We start from the raw sequence: 16,556 nt of genomic DNA, 5'->3' as shown, positions 1-16,556 counted from the left end.
TCAGTCAGAGCCAAGCTCCTCACAGGACACTGTGTTGTATCATGCCATGCTAAAGCATATTGGTTCACATTCAGTAAGGTGATATTCACTTATACATGACTTACTGTAAAGGAACTACCACTGGTCTCTTGTCCTCAGACTCAGTGCCATGTGTAAACAGCAAGTGCAGTTTGCTTCAAAGAGAAATCGGTGCACATTGCTTTGATGCAAAAAGTGGTTTACGATTCACATGCAATCATGTTCATCCCGCCTTCCTTCTTTAGTCTGGATGAAGAATTAAGAGCCCATGGTCTTATGATACATCAAGCAAAAATAAGGACTTGTGTCTGTTTGTGTTCTGCCAAGAAGTAGTTATGCTGGTTCCACTTCACTCGATTTCTTACTTCATTGTTGAAAGAGAGAAAACAACCAACCAATCAATGTTGGTCCGCATAATTCATTGTCTCAAGCATTACATGAACAGTAAATAGACGGTAAAACAATATTCACTCTATCCTTTCCCTCCTGGATATGCACCATATAAATCACATACAAAGGATGATGTAACAATGTATTGTTTAAGGAAAATACATCATTTACACTGGCATAAATCAAATTCAACTTCTGTGTTTCCTGCACAAGAATCATTCATAGGTAAAAATTATATATTCTACCTCTGGGTTCAATGGCACCATTGACAGTGCATATGCAGAGATGTGCTCTTTTAGTTTTGAGAACTTTAAGACAGTGGGGTTTGTGGACAGTGGTTTGTGACATGGATACCTTAACAGACTTCTCAGGAACAGATTCCAGAGATACAAGGATAAATACCATTATTATTTTTTAAATCAGCATGTATTATATTATTGTAGTTACTTTGGAACATAGTAGCCCTTGAATGTTTGAGAGTCAAGTCAAAAGAAAATGTGGTGCAGTTACAGCAATGTACCATTAGATGGCAACAGCAACAAAGAAAAATTCATCACTCATATGCTCGGTCAGTGCAGCAATTAAGGAATAATGGCTAGTGTAGGTTTGCATATTTACAGTACATTAATCTAAGTAATTCACTAATTAAAATGACAAATAGATGTTGGCTCCAAATCCCAAAGTTACAAATGAAAAGAATGCAATTATAGTTTGCTTGCTGTGTCATTCAAGAGAAGGCTGAATCATATTGCGCCATTACTAGCACAGGCGTAGAGGGAGAGAGTCAACTGCGGTTAAGTGAGTGTAGTTCAATGGAATTAATTAGACAATGTAGTGGTTTTGTCTAAGTCACCAGTTAGCCTTAACACAGACATGACATTACTCCCATTGCCCTGCGGGATGCATGCTTAATAAGGTTACTGACACATTTGTGTATACATACATACATACACACATCTATGTTTCAATGGACCAACCACACACTTTGAAGACTGCCCCTTCAAGCTGTTTCATGAATGTTAAATAGGTCATAATCCCTCACTTTTCTTGGGTTATGTTTTCTTAACATTCAGTGCCCTTTAAATTAGCTCAATCAAACAGGTTCCTTCACCTTACATTACAGTAATTAATGGCAAGTTGTCTTTTTCACCTCCTGTGCACTACTTTGTCATCAGTCAGACCTGTTGCAGATACCATTCCCTTCACGGCTGTCACGTGACATCACAGCCTGACATCCCAGAAGAATTTCCCCTCCTTGGCTGCCATGGCAACCTCCTCTCTGCCCCAGCCACAAACACATGCAAAGGGTGAAAATAGGAAACCAGGGAGAGAGAGAGTGAGAGAGGGAGCATGGGAGAGAGACGGAAGGGGAGTAACTGAGAGAAACAAAGAAAGTGAGAAAACAAAGGTGTGGGGAAAAAAGACCGAAATCTGGATTTCTGCACTGCTGTCTGTTTCACAAGTACCCCGCTAATCCATCAGGCTCATGCACAAATGCTTCCTACAGCAGATAAGACATTAATGCCTCAGTCTAGAAAAAACATGAGACTGTGTTAATAGCCTTTTAAATGCCCTTTTAGACCATGAAGAATTTATGAGGGACATCTCAAATCTAAAGTACTGCCTGCATTCATACAAATTCAATGAAGCTCCTATTTGTTCACTTCTTATAAACATTGACAACATTACCATCATTCACCAGAGCATGTGTCTGCAATAATTACTATTAACATAATTGCTGTTTTGGTTGCTAATGTTGTTTATGTGATTGTTGCTGTTTTTTTTTTTTTAAAACTGAAGTTACTATCATCACAATCTTTTTCTTTGTTATAATTACTGCTTATTCATTTAACAGGTGCCCGTATCCAGGTGACCTGACATCTTCTAATAGTTAAGTTTTTCCTGACTGAAATAGCTTGCTAAAAGGAAATTTGCAAACTTACATTTCAGCATTCAAATAATTTTCATTTTCATCAAAGGCGTGAACCCTGGCTGTGTGTTGCCAAGCAACCGAGATCCCAGGAGAGTTTGCTTGGAGCAAGCAGTATTTCAGTGATCTGTATCTGCCGCTAAGCTTTGTGCCGCAAGATGTTTCTATAAAAGGCCGCTTCCTTTTCACACCAAAGTTAAAAGAACAGAAACTGTGCTCATTAGCTGCAGATACTGGCCAGAAATACTGGAAGCAGAGGGAAAAAAATCCAGTTATATAACGGAGACACTCGGTGAGTCAAAACGACAGCATTCTAAACCATTTTACATGGCCATTCATGCACTGCTAATAAGCTGTACGGGGCGAATCAAGCCTGCCATAGGGTCATGTGTAAGAGATAGTGATAAAATCTCTGAAATTAAGTGGACGTGACTTTTTTGTGCTTTTTTTTCTATATGAACAGACAGTTCTGTTCCACTTCAGGTTCATTAGTGGTTCATAACTCTACAGCTAATAAAGTCATCAAAGACACCTGATAGAGGAAAGGAAGTATCAGCAGTGCTGTCCTCTTGTTGCTGAAAAATTACATTATTTGACATATATGGATTGCCACGAATGTCAATATTCTCAACGCCCTATGCCTGATATGCCTGTTCAAGGTTGCCAGAATATTGAGAGTATGTATGGTAAATAATGTTCACATGTGAGATGCTGATGGTTCCATCACTTGACATCAGTTATACCACAATACTGTAGCACAATTATCTTAACATTAAAAATCCAAGATCAGTGAAGTCTTCACATCATGTTGATGACATCATAGTACAGTTTTCATAAGATTTATCTGAGGTCACCTTGACAGGATTTCATCTGGCTTGACCTGACATAACATTCCTGTGCTGTCAGTGACGTTTTTACCACGTCACATTGACCTGAAAGTATGGTAACATCAGAAAATTTGTATAATATGTTACAGTCATGACTTCCACATTTTATGACTTTTACCATGTCACCTTCACTGACTGCCATCATGTGTCACTTTGAAGACTGGGCGTTCGATCGAGACCGCTTATTCTAGGAGATCCTTTGTGGACATGGCACCCTTGCATGAGATTGGAAGGGTTTGAGCTCAATTAGCCCCTAATTGTCATATTGCAACTATTGAGTTTCTGCCAGTTTCAATGACTGTCCTTACACAGGACATCCAAGTTTCACCAGACTGCTGAATCTAGGAATGTACTCCTCTGTGTGCATGCATGTGTGTGTGTGTGCACATGTTGCGTGTGTTTGTGTGTATGCACATGCATGTATGTGTATAATGGTGGGTTTGTGCATGTGCAGGGAGACGTGTATCACATTGTACTTTATCTCTTGTATTATCTGAGTGGGAGCTGAACATACCCTTATAAAAAGGATCTTCTCCCCAACCCGATACCGGCCCTGGGACTGCCTCTCCACACAGAATTTGTTAGGACACTTGCAGGGAGGGTCTTCAGCGATGTGCTTCACCTGCAATGCAGCAAAACCTTTAACAAGGTAAAGAGACCAGTTCTCCAACCAGCCTGACTACAAACTCTTCAATGGCATGCACCCACAAGCTGCAATGTTGCTGACATCTCAGCCTTATCAGCACAGTGCGGAGAATCATTTCATATACTGTAATGCAGAGGCTTGGTCAAAAAAAAAGAACTTATATGAAAAGACAGTCTTGCATAAAACAGCAACACTGTTATGTTGCAGAACTTTGTGAAACTTGAAATTTTTACGGGTGCATTAAGAGGTGTGGGTGCAGGCCACCCAACATTTTCGGGTCCTCACATGTGGCCCACTTTGGAAAATGGACTGAAAACCTAGAGGAACAGTGAGAATATAAGACCTAAAGATAGCTCCCGTGTATGAAACAGGTAACCATTCTAATGTTCATGTTTTTGGTCATCTGTATATTTCTATTAAAAATGTTTAACTAACATTCAAACACATTAAAATGGGGCCTGTATGAATCCCAGCCAGTTGTGAAAACACACGTTCAGGTTCCTGTTTGTAGGCCTGCCAGAAAAATTCAAAGCAAAATAAACCAATGCTCCATTGGCATATGAGCTATGTGCTCCCCCTAACCCCCCCCCCTTTGAACTTCAGCTCTTTTCTGAAAGCTCCTGGCTGGGCTACAGCATATGAGTGGCAGAGGGGGTCTACATCAGGCACACTCACTGCATCGTCCAGCAGCTTTCCAGTGCTCTTTTTGCTGGATGACTTGGTGGGTGACGGGGACACGGGAGAGGGCGGGGGCTCAGGTGCTTTCTCCTCCTGCTCAATCTCCTTCTCCAGCGTGATCAGACCTGGCGGCTCCACTTTGTACCTGAAGGAAAAGGGAAGGGGGTGATCACATTGTGCTTCCAGAAAATCAAAGGAGTTTCAATTATTATAAAGAGCATCCTCATTCCATTATAAGTGGTCCCTAATCCCAGCAAGAAGCGCATCCAGATTACGAAAGCCTGCTTTATTTCACAATAATAATTTCAATAAAATTTCATTTATAATTCAAAGCTATTTTTGTTCTGTTTTGTGTGATCATTTTTATTAATTTCATCTGTCTCTGTCTGTCACCCCTTGTTCACTGAACACATTGTATTGTCTCCATTATGTAAATATTCCTAATTCAAATGCTCCTAGCTGTTCTTTATACTGCCTATACCTCTGGCCCATCCAAATGTTTGGTTAAGTCAATTCATCATATATATGAATACACTTCCCTCAACCAGAGCAGTACCAGAGAGCTTTTTTGAGAGTTTATTGCTGGCATTAAGCTCAAAGCAAATGGAGAGACAGGTAAAACAGGCACCAGTATACAGGGTTTTTGCAAGATGGCACTGTTGCTGTGAGTGTCTTTCATATATGTAGTCAAGTCTTATTTGCAGGCACTCAGGTGTATAGATCTTCTTAAAGTTTACTCTAGAACTTTTAACTTAAAATTGTCAGATAGAGTTAACTTGGAATTCATTATAACAGCAAAACAACTACTGCCTCACAGCAAATGTCCTTTTTAAATTCGTATACGTCACTTCTTTTTTAGAATTTAGGCATCAGCAAAATAGCATTAAGCTCATAACGAAAAATTTAACAGCATTACTGAACTGAAGTGGAATTTCAATTAGGACAAAGCTGTCTGCCCTAACTGTGGATAACAAATTGCACTAGTTTCATTTACAACAAACTCTCAGTTTTTATAAAACACTGAACTCAAAGTATGTTATGAAAGTAATACTGAATAGTAATACTTTCTTAGATTTCTTATTGAAAGCTATAGAAAAAAAGTTAGCATTTCATTTCTATTCTCTGGCCTCCTAGGAATGTGAGGAATCTGTGTTCCCTCCAAAAAGCAGGCCAGTGAAATGGTGCTTCTTGTTTCCTGTGATCTCCCACCTGTGTGTGTTATTTCTCACGGGGGAGGGGGTTTACCAATGGACCAGCGAACCGTATTACAACGTTTAGGAACACGGGCACAACACCACTGCAGAACATTCCTTATAGGACAGTTACGCGAATCCACATGGAAGGATGTAGTCCATGAAAGTGGATCGCAGGGAAGAAGAACAAACATGCGCTCAGCATCGTAGAGGAAACCAACAACCCTGCCTATTGCTCTTTTATAACCCAGCCACAGCTAGTACAAATGCCATAACTGTCGCTTACATCTATCATTTACACACAAATGTTATTATCAACTAATTTGAACATGTCAGTGAAGGCTTGTCCTGTTAATGTCAGGATGACTGCGAGATACAACATGTGTTCAGTGACTGTGTTGAGAGAATGTTTAGTGACTTGTTATCAGCAATAAGAAATCACCACAAAACAGTATTCCCCTGGGAAATACGTTCTCTTTTTTCGTCCTTTGCTGTCTTCATATATCAGGTGCCTATCCATGCCAATATTCAAGATGGGTTTGAGTGCCATATCATTTTATCACACAGATCCATAACTGGCTGAACTGTACTTAGCTAGTAAGTAAGAAAAGAAACTGAAATTAATCATTTGCACTGATTACAGTGCCAACGTAGCTTGTTCCGATACATAACTTGTCAGCAACTTTGCCGCTAAATGGTGCTCCTGGATTCCCTAGCTAGCCTGCAAATGTGTTGCAAACAAACTGGCCTTTTGTTTATTTCATATTAATGTCCATCAGTAGAAAGTTCTGTTGCTGGTTTAATACAAAAACTATTTGCTTCTCAAAAATGTTTCCATCTGCAATAATGTAACTCTTAGTGATGTTGAATGGATCGATTACAATATCTATGCTTGTTAATATGCAATGATATTCAAACGACGTACAAAATTTTACTTTACCCATGTAATATCAGTGAATACTGTCACAAGTGCAATGCAAACTGACCCGAAGAATGGACAGAACAACGGATCAAAAGCAATCACTTTATAAAGCACTTTTTGTCATAGCACTGCTGAGGACAGATGGACAGAAAAAGTAAAGGAGTAAAGCAAGTACAACACCGCTGACGCTATATTTTCTGAAAAGAGTAAATTAAATCCATCCGATTTTAAACTCATAGCATGATAATTTGATTTTCTGGCATGTTCCGGGGGATCACAAAACATTTAATCATTTTCTGGTTTCACAAAATTCAAAATTACAATGTTTCGTCTCATGCCTGTTGCTGAAATAATAAAACAAGCATGAGGAAAGAATGAAGACAATGTGGTAGCCCAGCAACAGCTGAACATTGCATGTATAGGTTGGGAATGAGATCAAAGATAAGAAAATTTGAAAGTTCAACCATGTCAAAACTAATTGAATCAGTTGAATCAGTATTTGAATGGTTCTTAATAAATAGCAAATGAGGAAAAATCTGGAATTCTTTCTTAATTTCTCATTAGCATTCATGAAGGAGAACATGGAACTGTTCATAAAAGAATATAATCAATTATCATCATTCCTTCCAGAAATTGTGAGTAAATGCAGATTACTTACAGAATACTTGCAGATGACAGGAATGCATTATTTACATAGGAAGAACTGGGTTCATGCAGTGCTTAAGGAAAAATGCCAGGATTGCACTGTTCAAATTTTCCATGTTGGAACCCACAGTATATCAATTTATCTGAAGTGCACACCTCTAGTATAAGTACAGGTTATGGTATGCCTGAACTTGTATTTATTACTCTGTAACACACTCATCTCAACTCATAACACACAACCCATCACCCTCAATACTGTCCTTTGGGGCAAAGCTGATATAAATTGATTTGTCATCAAAAAGACACTTTATGTTGATCAGCTCCATCTAGCATACCTGTGTGGACTTGAAGCTTGGCAGACCTGGAGCCCAAGTGAGTCCACCCAGGGTTCTCTGGTAGATTTGCCAGACAATATAAATATTCATGTCCTCGCTACTTTTTTTTCCACCTGAGTGCTTAGCTGTCCAACCACCCAGACATGAAAGGTCAAACACCAGCCCTCACCTCCAGCCCAGCGCTGAGTTTATACACATGGATAAAGATTCTGAGGTGTTCTGCTGGCACTGTGCACTATCCAACACTGAGGAAAAGACTTTACAGTCAAGGTGACTGACAAGGCTACTGGAATAGCAAAAATAAGAAATGAAAAATTGAGCCTTTCTAGCTTCTTGCAATGTGTGTCATTGAGTTCATAGCAGTAATAGTGGCAAACAAGAGGCAACATGCTTTCAGACCCATGGAGGGAGATGTATGAGAGCAGGCCTGGCAGACAGACTGAACTGGCCAAAAGAATGATTGACAAGTTCAAAATACACTGTGGAAACAGGACACCATAATGCAGAGGCTGCACTGTTTGTGCCAATGCAGGGTCCTCAGGTAGGAAAAACCAGTGGACCTTTGCAACATCTGTTTTTATCTAGACACCTATGCTGTAGAGCTGAATGTCAAAAACGATGCAGAATGATGCCAATCATCCTTTTCATATATTTTTTTTTTGTTATGAGTGTACTGCAGTATGTATTACCCAGAATATTCACTCATTTGAGTAGGAGCAGTCAGATATTCTTATCATTTTTTTTTTATGTCAACTTGGCAGAATTTTATGAATGCTGCCATTTCATTGGTTATCGGAGTGGGTGGAAATTTCTACTCTGAACTATACGCCAGGTGCCTGTACATTAAAGCTTTTAAATGTTAGCCCTATGTGTCATGCCAGTAACAGACTTTGTTTTATCCAAAACTGTGTCTTTCTAATGATGCTGGAAAGGGTGTTTCAGTATAAAGTTAAAATAGAAAATGAAAACAAATAAGAAAATATGGGGCATTCAATGCTGAAAATAAGCATTAGCTTCTGTACAAGCTGTACACCTCCCGATCAACAAACTGAAAACAAACAAGATGAAGTGATCATCAATGAAGGAGGCATTTCAGTGAGACAGGTAAAGACGAAAAAACACGATCTGGGTTAAACCTGGTGCCCTGTAGACCTTCAGTTACTACACTGCATTTCCCTTGCAGTTAATAAGTTTTCATTGTAGCACTAATTTGATGTAATTCTCTTCAAATGGATATTTACAGTCCATCACCATCGACAATGAATTATTACTACCATGAACTGACACTAATCACATGCATGTCACACCTTATTACGGTAAACCTGATCCTGAGGACAGTTGTTTAATCTCCAACAGGCTTCTTGGCTTTGACTGTAAATGTCACCAGCACAAAGTTTGTTCATTGCTATAAAGGATGTGTGAAACAGCAGATAAATCTGAAGAGCTTTCGATTTGATTAAATGCCTCTATCAATCACCTGTCAGGATACAGAAATCTGTATGAGAATGTAATCCTCAGTAGCCAGGTGAGTACACTTACTGATCAATCATCTTCCTCACGGAGTCAATGCCAGAGTAGGCTGTGAAATTCTTTAGTTCAGACCTGCTCTAGACCAGTGTTTTCTCCAATTCTCCAAGTTTTCCCCAATTGTCTCATTCAAGGTGTTTTTACAGTGTTATGCACGTTAAAGTATAAACTGTAACATTGCTGAGATGTTACAGGAATGTTGCACATAAAGTGGGCATACATAATCTCACCTGGATGCTATCCTTCCCAGCTCCAGGAGACAGAGGCACACCTCCCGTGGCTGCTTGTGAAGAACTGAGTGAAAGACACATGTAATTAGTGTAGGAAATGCAACACTACAGCTGAATATAAATACATGATAAAACATTCTTGAAATGTTTCTGCAATATTGCAGAAACATCATCACATTGCAACACCACAGCAGCGTTCAGGGAATAGCTAGAATGCGAAAAGCACACAACTTGAAAGCCACCATCTGGACAATAAACACAAATAAACTATAGAACTTCAGGAAGTGCAAAGCAACAGTGAGGGTGAACCATGTATATCCGTAGCATTCACACAGAGCAAAGTATGAGACATGAAATGAACACAGAGCTGGTCAGACAGGATGTGGTAAAATGGCTTTGTGAAAAATGAAAACCAAAATGCACAATTCCTATGCCTGGTTTTTGAGGGTCTTTTTTTTTCATTTTCCCACAGACCGCTGCCTGCGAAGTTGACCCCAGCTCCTTTTGGAAGCTGAATTGTCTCCTGAGAAATAAACACATGCTTCATGCACCTTTTAAAAAGGATCTGGGGTGGCAAAGATGGTCTGCAATCAGCAGTCAGTCATTATAATGTGATAATTATGTCTCATCCAAAGATATTACTGTTGCATAGACAATGTTCAGCATGTAAACCAAAATCAGGTAGAAAGATTTCAGTCAACAAATAGATGTATTGGTGAAAATTATTAATCTGGTACATATTAAACAATAACTGCACTGGTTTTGAATTACAGAAGAGGGATTTGAATATTGTCAGAATTACAAGAACAAAGGTATAGCAAACCAATCAAATGTTTTTTGAGGAACATGAACATTTAATTTCAATTCAAGAGACAGTTTTACACATACTGGAAGATGATTACAGTTCCATGCACTTCAGACATTCTCATGGCAAAACACCCTTTCCCAGGGCAATACAGTGTTATACAACCTTCACCACATGTTAAATTCACAGAATGGCCAGGTTTTCATGGCTGTATTTCTACTCAGTCATTTTGCATGCAAGGCTGCAACATTTTGGGCCAACTACAATGCAGATTTTAGGAGAAATGACACCATGATGATTGAAGTCAGTTTCTTATACTTATGCAAATCAAAGTCAACAGGATGATGTTTAAAATGTTGGGGAATTACTTGTGGTTATTTAATACCCTTTTCCAAAAACATTTCTTCACTATTAATATTAGTATCAGACGAAACCATTTTAACTGGAATAAAGATAAGTTGACTGACTGACAGATTTCATGTCTGTTTTTTTTTTTTTTTGCCTAATTCATCATTTTACAAATAGTCCTTAAAGCACAGCTATACTACTGCACTGTACTCTAGTCTACTTATTTTACATACATGCTTCGCAATATTTTTTGTGGCACAACCCTGCATTAAATACCGAATCTATGATAAGCAGAGGGATGAAACATTTACTTTAATCAGATGCCAACTTGATTTAACATCTATAACAGCGTATGAATTCCAAGGACAAACAAGAAAATGGCCTAGATGGAATGCTGCAGCTCTGTTGAGCCATGGGAAGGAAACATGGAGTCACAACTACAAACCACAAGAAGTCCTTCACCACAAACTAGGATTCCCATGGCACAGGGCAGGGCATGGTGAAGGTGGGTGAGAAATGGACACAGCAAACCATGCAGAGAAGAGAGTGGGTCCACCTCTTGGCTCATGTTCTCCTCTCCAAATCCAGGGCAGATGCACCTGCTGCTGTGCTTTGCTTTTAAACCACCGCTCATATAAAAAACTTGACAGGGGAGGAGATAGGAAAGAGAGAAAAACAGGCATGTTATCGTCCTGCCCTTTTCCCCTTGAAAATTTTATCTCCACTGCAAGCCATTCCAGCTGGTCGTGAAGCTCAGGTGGGCTTACAAAGACGCAAATCAGTTTACAACATAGGGAAAAAAAACATCAGGATGCCAGCTGGCCCGGGTTAAAAGCAGTATGAAATCACCACCAATTGTCTCAACTTCATGAGAGACATGAGTGCTCTCTCTACCTCTGAAAACACCACTCACATAAATCAGATGTGAGAGATGGAGGCACTCCAGCTGCCTTGTTGTATTGCTCCATAACTACAAAGGCAACCAAGGTATGTTATACTGTATAGGCCTTGTAACAATTCTGTTCATAATTCAATACAATTCAAAACATTTCAACAGTGGCTGAGTGAAAGACAGCCAATATTCATGCCTCTATGTTCACACACACACACACACACACACACACACACACAGTACCAGGTGATACTGTACAGATACTGTATATCAAAATACAAAACAAAGTCTCTCATGTTACTCCACCCCTCGTGCCAAAAGGATAAAGAGGGTGTAATATAACCTGCCACCAAAGAACAGCACTAACTTTGTACTACATGCAATCCTAGCAAAAAGGGCAGAAAACTCCCACTCAATTCAGTGGGAATGGGCACAGGTCCTACTCAGATGTCCTACTTTCTCAGACCCTCATTCCCTTCTCTCTCTGTGTGTCTCAGGACCTGGTGTGCTCCCTTTGTCCTGGATACTGCGTGGACAAACTAGGGACAACAGTGTGAAATCAGGACAGAACAAATCATAGACTAGATAGGTTCAGGGGATCAATGTATCACTATCATCCAAACAACAAACAACCTCTCTCAAGATAGAGAGTAGGGGTCTGGCAGTATTGTTACAGATTCTTTCAGCTGGAGGGTAAGGGGGGTGAAGAAAAAGGGCGCTGATTCCTCACAGAGCACAAACGGGCCATTCAAACAGATAAAAGGGACACTTTTGTGCCTCTGCGCCTCTCTGACCCATCGCAAGTCAACAATCTGTGCCTTTCTCCCAGGGAAGGGCGATAGCTGTGAAGGAAGAGAGTTTCAGAAAAGGGTTCTTTATACAGTGAAACTGAAACCCCATCTTTTTGCAAGCTGCAGCGAAACCCTGCCAAATTGCCTTTTCCTCTGAGCTCTTCAAAGGCCTGTGCTCCGATTCTTGTTGTCCACCATCATGTGTTTGCTTCAGTTAGTTTGCTGGGGCTGTGTTGCAGCTGAAAGGATGCCTTGTTAATTTATGCATCCCAAGAATTGACTGACAAACAGCGCACAGTGGAAGGTAACCACACACATGTCCAGTAGATATTGGACAGAGAATATACTGAATAGTAGGGTTGACAGCTTGTTTTATAACATACTGGCACACACTGAAATAGAAAGGACTCTATGGAGGATATTTTTCTGGTTTTTCAGAGATACTGATACACTGATATATACACATGCTATGCAATAAAAGGGGTGGCACACTGAGAGGGTGCTGATGGTCAATGCAACTAGGGGACTTTTGCTAAAGTAACTCACTCTTCCCTGGTGTAATGACGTCAATATCGCTTCACTGCCGTTGACTTCCAGTCAGTGTAAAGTAATGAGACTGTACAGACTTGAACTTGCAATGTGTGTGACTGTAGACTGTATTGCAATTACTTAGACTGTATACATATATTTCTAAACAGTGAAATGTATTTTTATATATTTAACAGTTGCATGTTTTGACAAAGATTAGTGTAGCTATTGTATTGTGTACCAAAAAACGGTAAACTCATCTTCATCTGCAGTGTACTTCCAGTGTTTGCTACAGATGTAACTGTAGCAGCTTTTAAAGATCTGCATTGTTATGATTGTTATGGATATTTAGCAGCATATCTTCAACAACAATGTTAGATTAGTGTAAGGGTTAAGGATAGCCAAGAAAAAGAAGACAGTCAACACTAAGTCACCAATGCTGTTGGGTTTCAAGACAACTTATTGGAAACTGTTACCCCAAAACAACAGCACAGACGGTATTTATCAGCATTTGAGGTGATGGAACCTTTGACATACAGCCTTTGTTCAACAAGAGCTGTAGGGATTTTGAACGAAACTTTATTATATTATAGTATATTATATATTATATTAAGACAACAGTGCACACATTCAGAGAGAAAGGTACAACATTGCCAATTAAGGTAGAGGGGCAGATGAAAATAGATTCCTACCCAGATCCTCAGACTCAAAAAGGCAGGTTTCTCCCACTCCCACCTCGCGACACCAGGACAGGAAGTTAGCGGTGTTGTCACGGGCGAAGAAGGAACCAGATGGGGCACTGGCCCGGCAAGGGATTCTCCGGCTCGGGAGGGGCTAGATGGAGACAGCATGTGCCATCATGACATCAATGTAACAAATTCATCAATGTCAGTTAAGAAATTAAAATGTAGACAAAATAAATGGCAGTCAAGTATTCAGTGTTAGACAGTATGCCATCACAACCCCCAGAAACCTTCCCACCATTTTACATACATGATGCTGACATCATCAGTAATGTTGTGAAAACGTATGTCTACCACAGTGGCCAAAGTACATGACAGTATCTCCTTTGTAATAGACCTGTGTTTGGCATTGGCAGTTTGTTTGCAAATATTTCCCTTGTATGAATACAATGAGTTATTACCCTTATGGGTTATTTAGAGGCTAACCACCTATTACTTGCAGCTCATTGCAATTCATTTATTCAGCTCGAGCCAAATTAAACATTATGATTCATGCTCATAATAGGTAATAGTTTACAGAGAAAATGAACCTGTAAAATCAAATATCCTTGTTTGTTTTCAGATTTTCCCTTTGCTTTTTCTAGCCATCTAGAGAACAATTTTCTGACAAGTCACATCTCCACTCTCCACAGTCATGGGATTATACATCTCCAAACCAGTCTGGAATATACCCTTTTTATAGCACTTGGCATGAGACCTGGGACTACTTACCATTATTCCCCATTCTGATCTGAAGATGTGAACCCCCCTAATATATCACAATAACACCCCCACAGCACTCTGAGTCTGCACAGATTTTTTCCCCATCTGTTAGTCTCCGGTTTCATCGCGGGATCAGGGAGAGAAGACCCCTTTCCCAGTCAGAGATCGATACCGTCGATGCTGGGAGTGATTGGGTTTCAGTGTGGGGGGACGCCAGGAGCACGTCATCTGATGGGGAGTGGGGTGGTTCCAACCCAGCCAAGCCTGGGCTGATCCGGGATCGAATTGCACGATTAGTACTGCCACCCCCCCACCCCCCAACAAATCTGATCCTGCAGATTTATGTGGCTTTCCGTGGTTTTATACAGGATGTGAGAGTCTGAGCAGGGAGGAAGGTGCACTGATGTCATGTTGGAAAAATCCAGCCTCGTGTCGAGATTTCTCCTTTCTCCGCTGCTTTTTCTGGGCTCCTTCCTTCCCCACATTAAATTAACCCCCGACTGACTGCAAACGCGCTTATTCAACGGTGGGATTAACTCGGCCAAGAACCACCCAACGCGACTGACTGGCAGCGCCTGCTCTTTTGTGCAGCCAGCCTTTTGTGACCCGCAAATCCACTCATAAAACCGTCAGATGTGAAAATAATGAGGTCCATTGACCTGCTTTTTAAAATCATCAATTTTGCCTGCTGTTAACGTAAGTAAGTAAGTAAGTAAGTAAGTAAGTAAGTTCTGGAACACATGACATTTCACTTCAAAACAAGTTCCTTTAGTCTGTCCAATCAATAAAGCAAGAAATCAGCAAAGTGCTGGAACTGTATTCAGTTGCTACTCAGCATTAAAGGATACAAATAAATGTCAAAGTGCACATAATACCTGTATCTAACCGGGTGCTGTGTTCAGCGCCTTGCATTTCAGCACTGTTGCTCGTCAGCCCAGGACTAGGATAGCAGACGAATGAGAGGCTAACAGATGGTACCATCAGAAGGTCAATATTTCATGGGTTGGATCAGGCATTCAGAGCAGTAAAAGCTCACAGAAGCAAACCACCAGGTGTTTCTTGTAGACGGCCATTTCTAATGTTTGAAGTATTTATTTTTATGCTCGTACTAGCTTCTTATTGAGGAGTGGGGTAAAGATTTTAGAATGAGTGTGAATCCAGGAACCATTTGCACTCAGAAATGTTTCACTGATGGTTAAAATAGGATTAAGCGGCAGGGAATATGAAAAGGTATAATGAATACTGTCCATCACGAGATGGCCTCAAGCCCTTGAGCCCCAAAGTTAACAGAATTATATGGCTTCCTTTCTATTCTCTTCTATTAAAATGGTGATTGCAAGTCTTCGAAATCCCTCTCCCACTATCCACTAAACAAAATAAAAACCTGATATGTTTTTCTCCATTCATTATCTGTGTCTCAGTGCTGCATTGGGAAAATGCATTCAAACGCCGCACCAGAGGCTCATCTGTCAATAGCTGTCTTTTCCAGCTCCTGCTCTCTATGTGTGTTGACAGTGCTGCTCTGTTCATACTGGGATCAGAAGAAGGACCATTAGCAACTCACTAATGCACCATGGCATTGATATATAACATTCAGTACTGTAACTTGTAAGAGGCAGAGAACCATTGTATCATGGTTTTAATGGAAAAAATAAGAACAATGGAAACATCAAGGGGTTTTACCACCACCTCCAGAGGAAAAAAAACAGTAACCATTCCTGCTGCATATGTGCACTAGTTGGCAGGCAAAAAAGCTATGGTTAGGTCCCTCAATTTCTGATTTTGTAAATAGGTAACACTATATTATCCAGCATTGCCAGCATGGTCCGTTCACTGGCTGCTAATGAAGATTTTTTTTTTTCGCCAAGTTTGTTTCCAAAAATTTTGAGTCAGTCTGAATTCGCATGAACCTGATCAGATAATTAAATTTAGGACATAGGTCAAACCAAAGGTGAGGAGCTGAGTTCCCCACGACAACTGCTGGTATAGGCATTTTTCCTCAGCGTGCACACAAACAGACCCCTTTTTCCCAGAAGAATAGTCCCTTGGTTGGCACTAAACCATTTAAATGGACATTTACCTCAATTAGGTTAAGTCTTTATGGGTGTTCTCATGAAGTCCCCTGGGAAGAAATGCCGAACTGAATGTCAGCACAAGATCTCCACACAGTGAGGACAAGGGACCAAACGAGTCCACATTCAAAAGTGAAACATCAGCTATATATTCTCGGGCAACAAAAACATCTGGAGAGCCCAGCCTTTTCATATCTGCATGTATTCATGATTAATTTTTAAATATGTATGAAGGAAAAGGGAGTTTATCTCTGTTTTCTTATCTACATTGTAA

The 16,556-nt window shown here is 40.2% G+C and overlaps 1 protein-coding gene across 1 annotated transcript in view; it reads right to left on the bottom strand.

Annotated features, from left to right (window-relative positions):
• Positions 1-16,556, bottom strand: part of LOC118788374 (growth arrest-specific protein 2) — a 50,702-nt gene that overhangs the window by 10,143 nt on the left and 24,003 nt on the right. The window contains exons 4-7 of the mRNA XM_036544344.1: positions 13,458-13,599; positions 9,402-9,465; positions 4,547-4,694; positions 3,740-3,847 (exon numbers count right to left, since the gene is read on the bottom strand). Of these exons, the coding sequence (XP_036400237.1) occupies positions 3,740-3,847; positions 4,547-4,694; positions 9,402-9,465; positions 13,458-13,599 (462 nt within the window). The remainder of the gene's footprint in view (positions 1-3,739; positions 3,848-4,546; positions 4,695-9,401; positions 9,466-13,457; positions 13,600-16,556) is intronic.

The sequence above is a fragment of the Megalops cyprinoides genome, chromosome 13 (assembly GCF_013368585.1).
Source record: "Megalops cyprinoides isolate fMegCyp1 chromosome 13, fMegCyp1.pri, whole genome shotgun sequence".
Lineage (NCBI taxonomy): Eukaryota > Metazoa > Chordata > Actinopteri > Elopiformes > Megalopidae > Megalops > Megalops cyprinoides.
The sequence above is the reverse complement of the archived record's forward strand: the minus strand, read 5'-3'. Positions and strand labels throughout refer to the sequence as shown.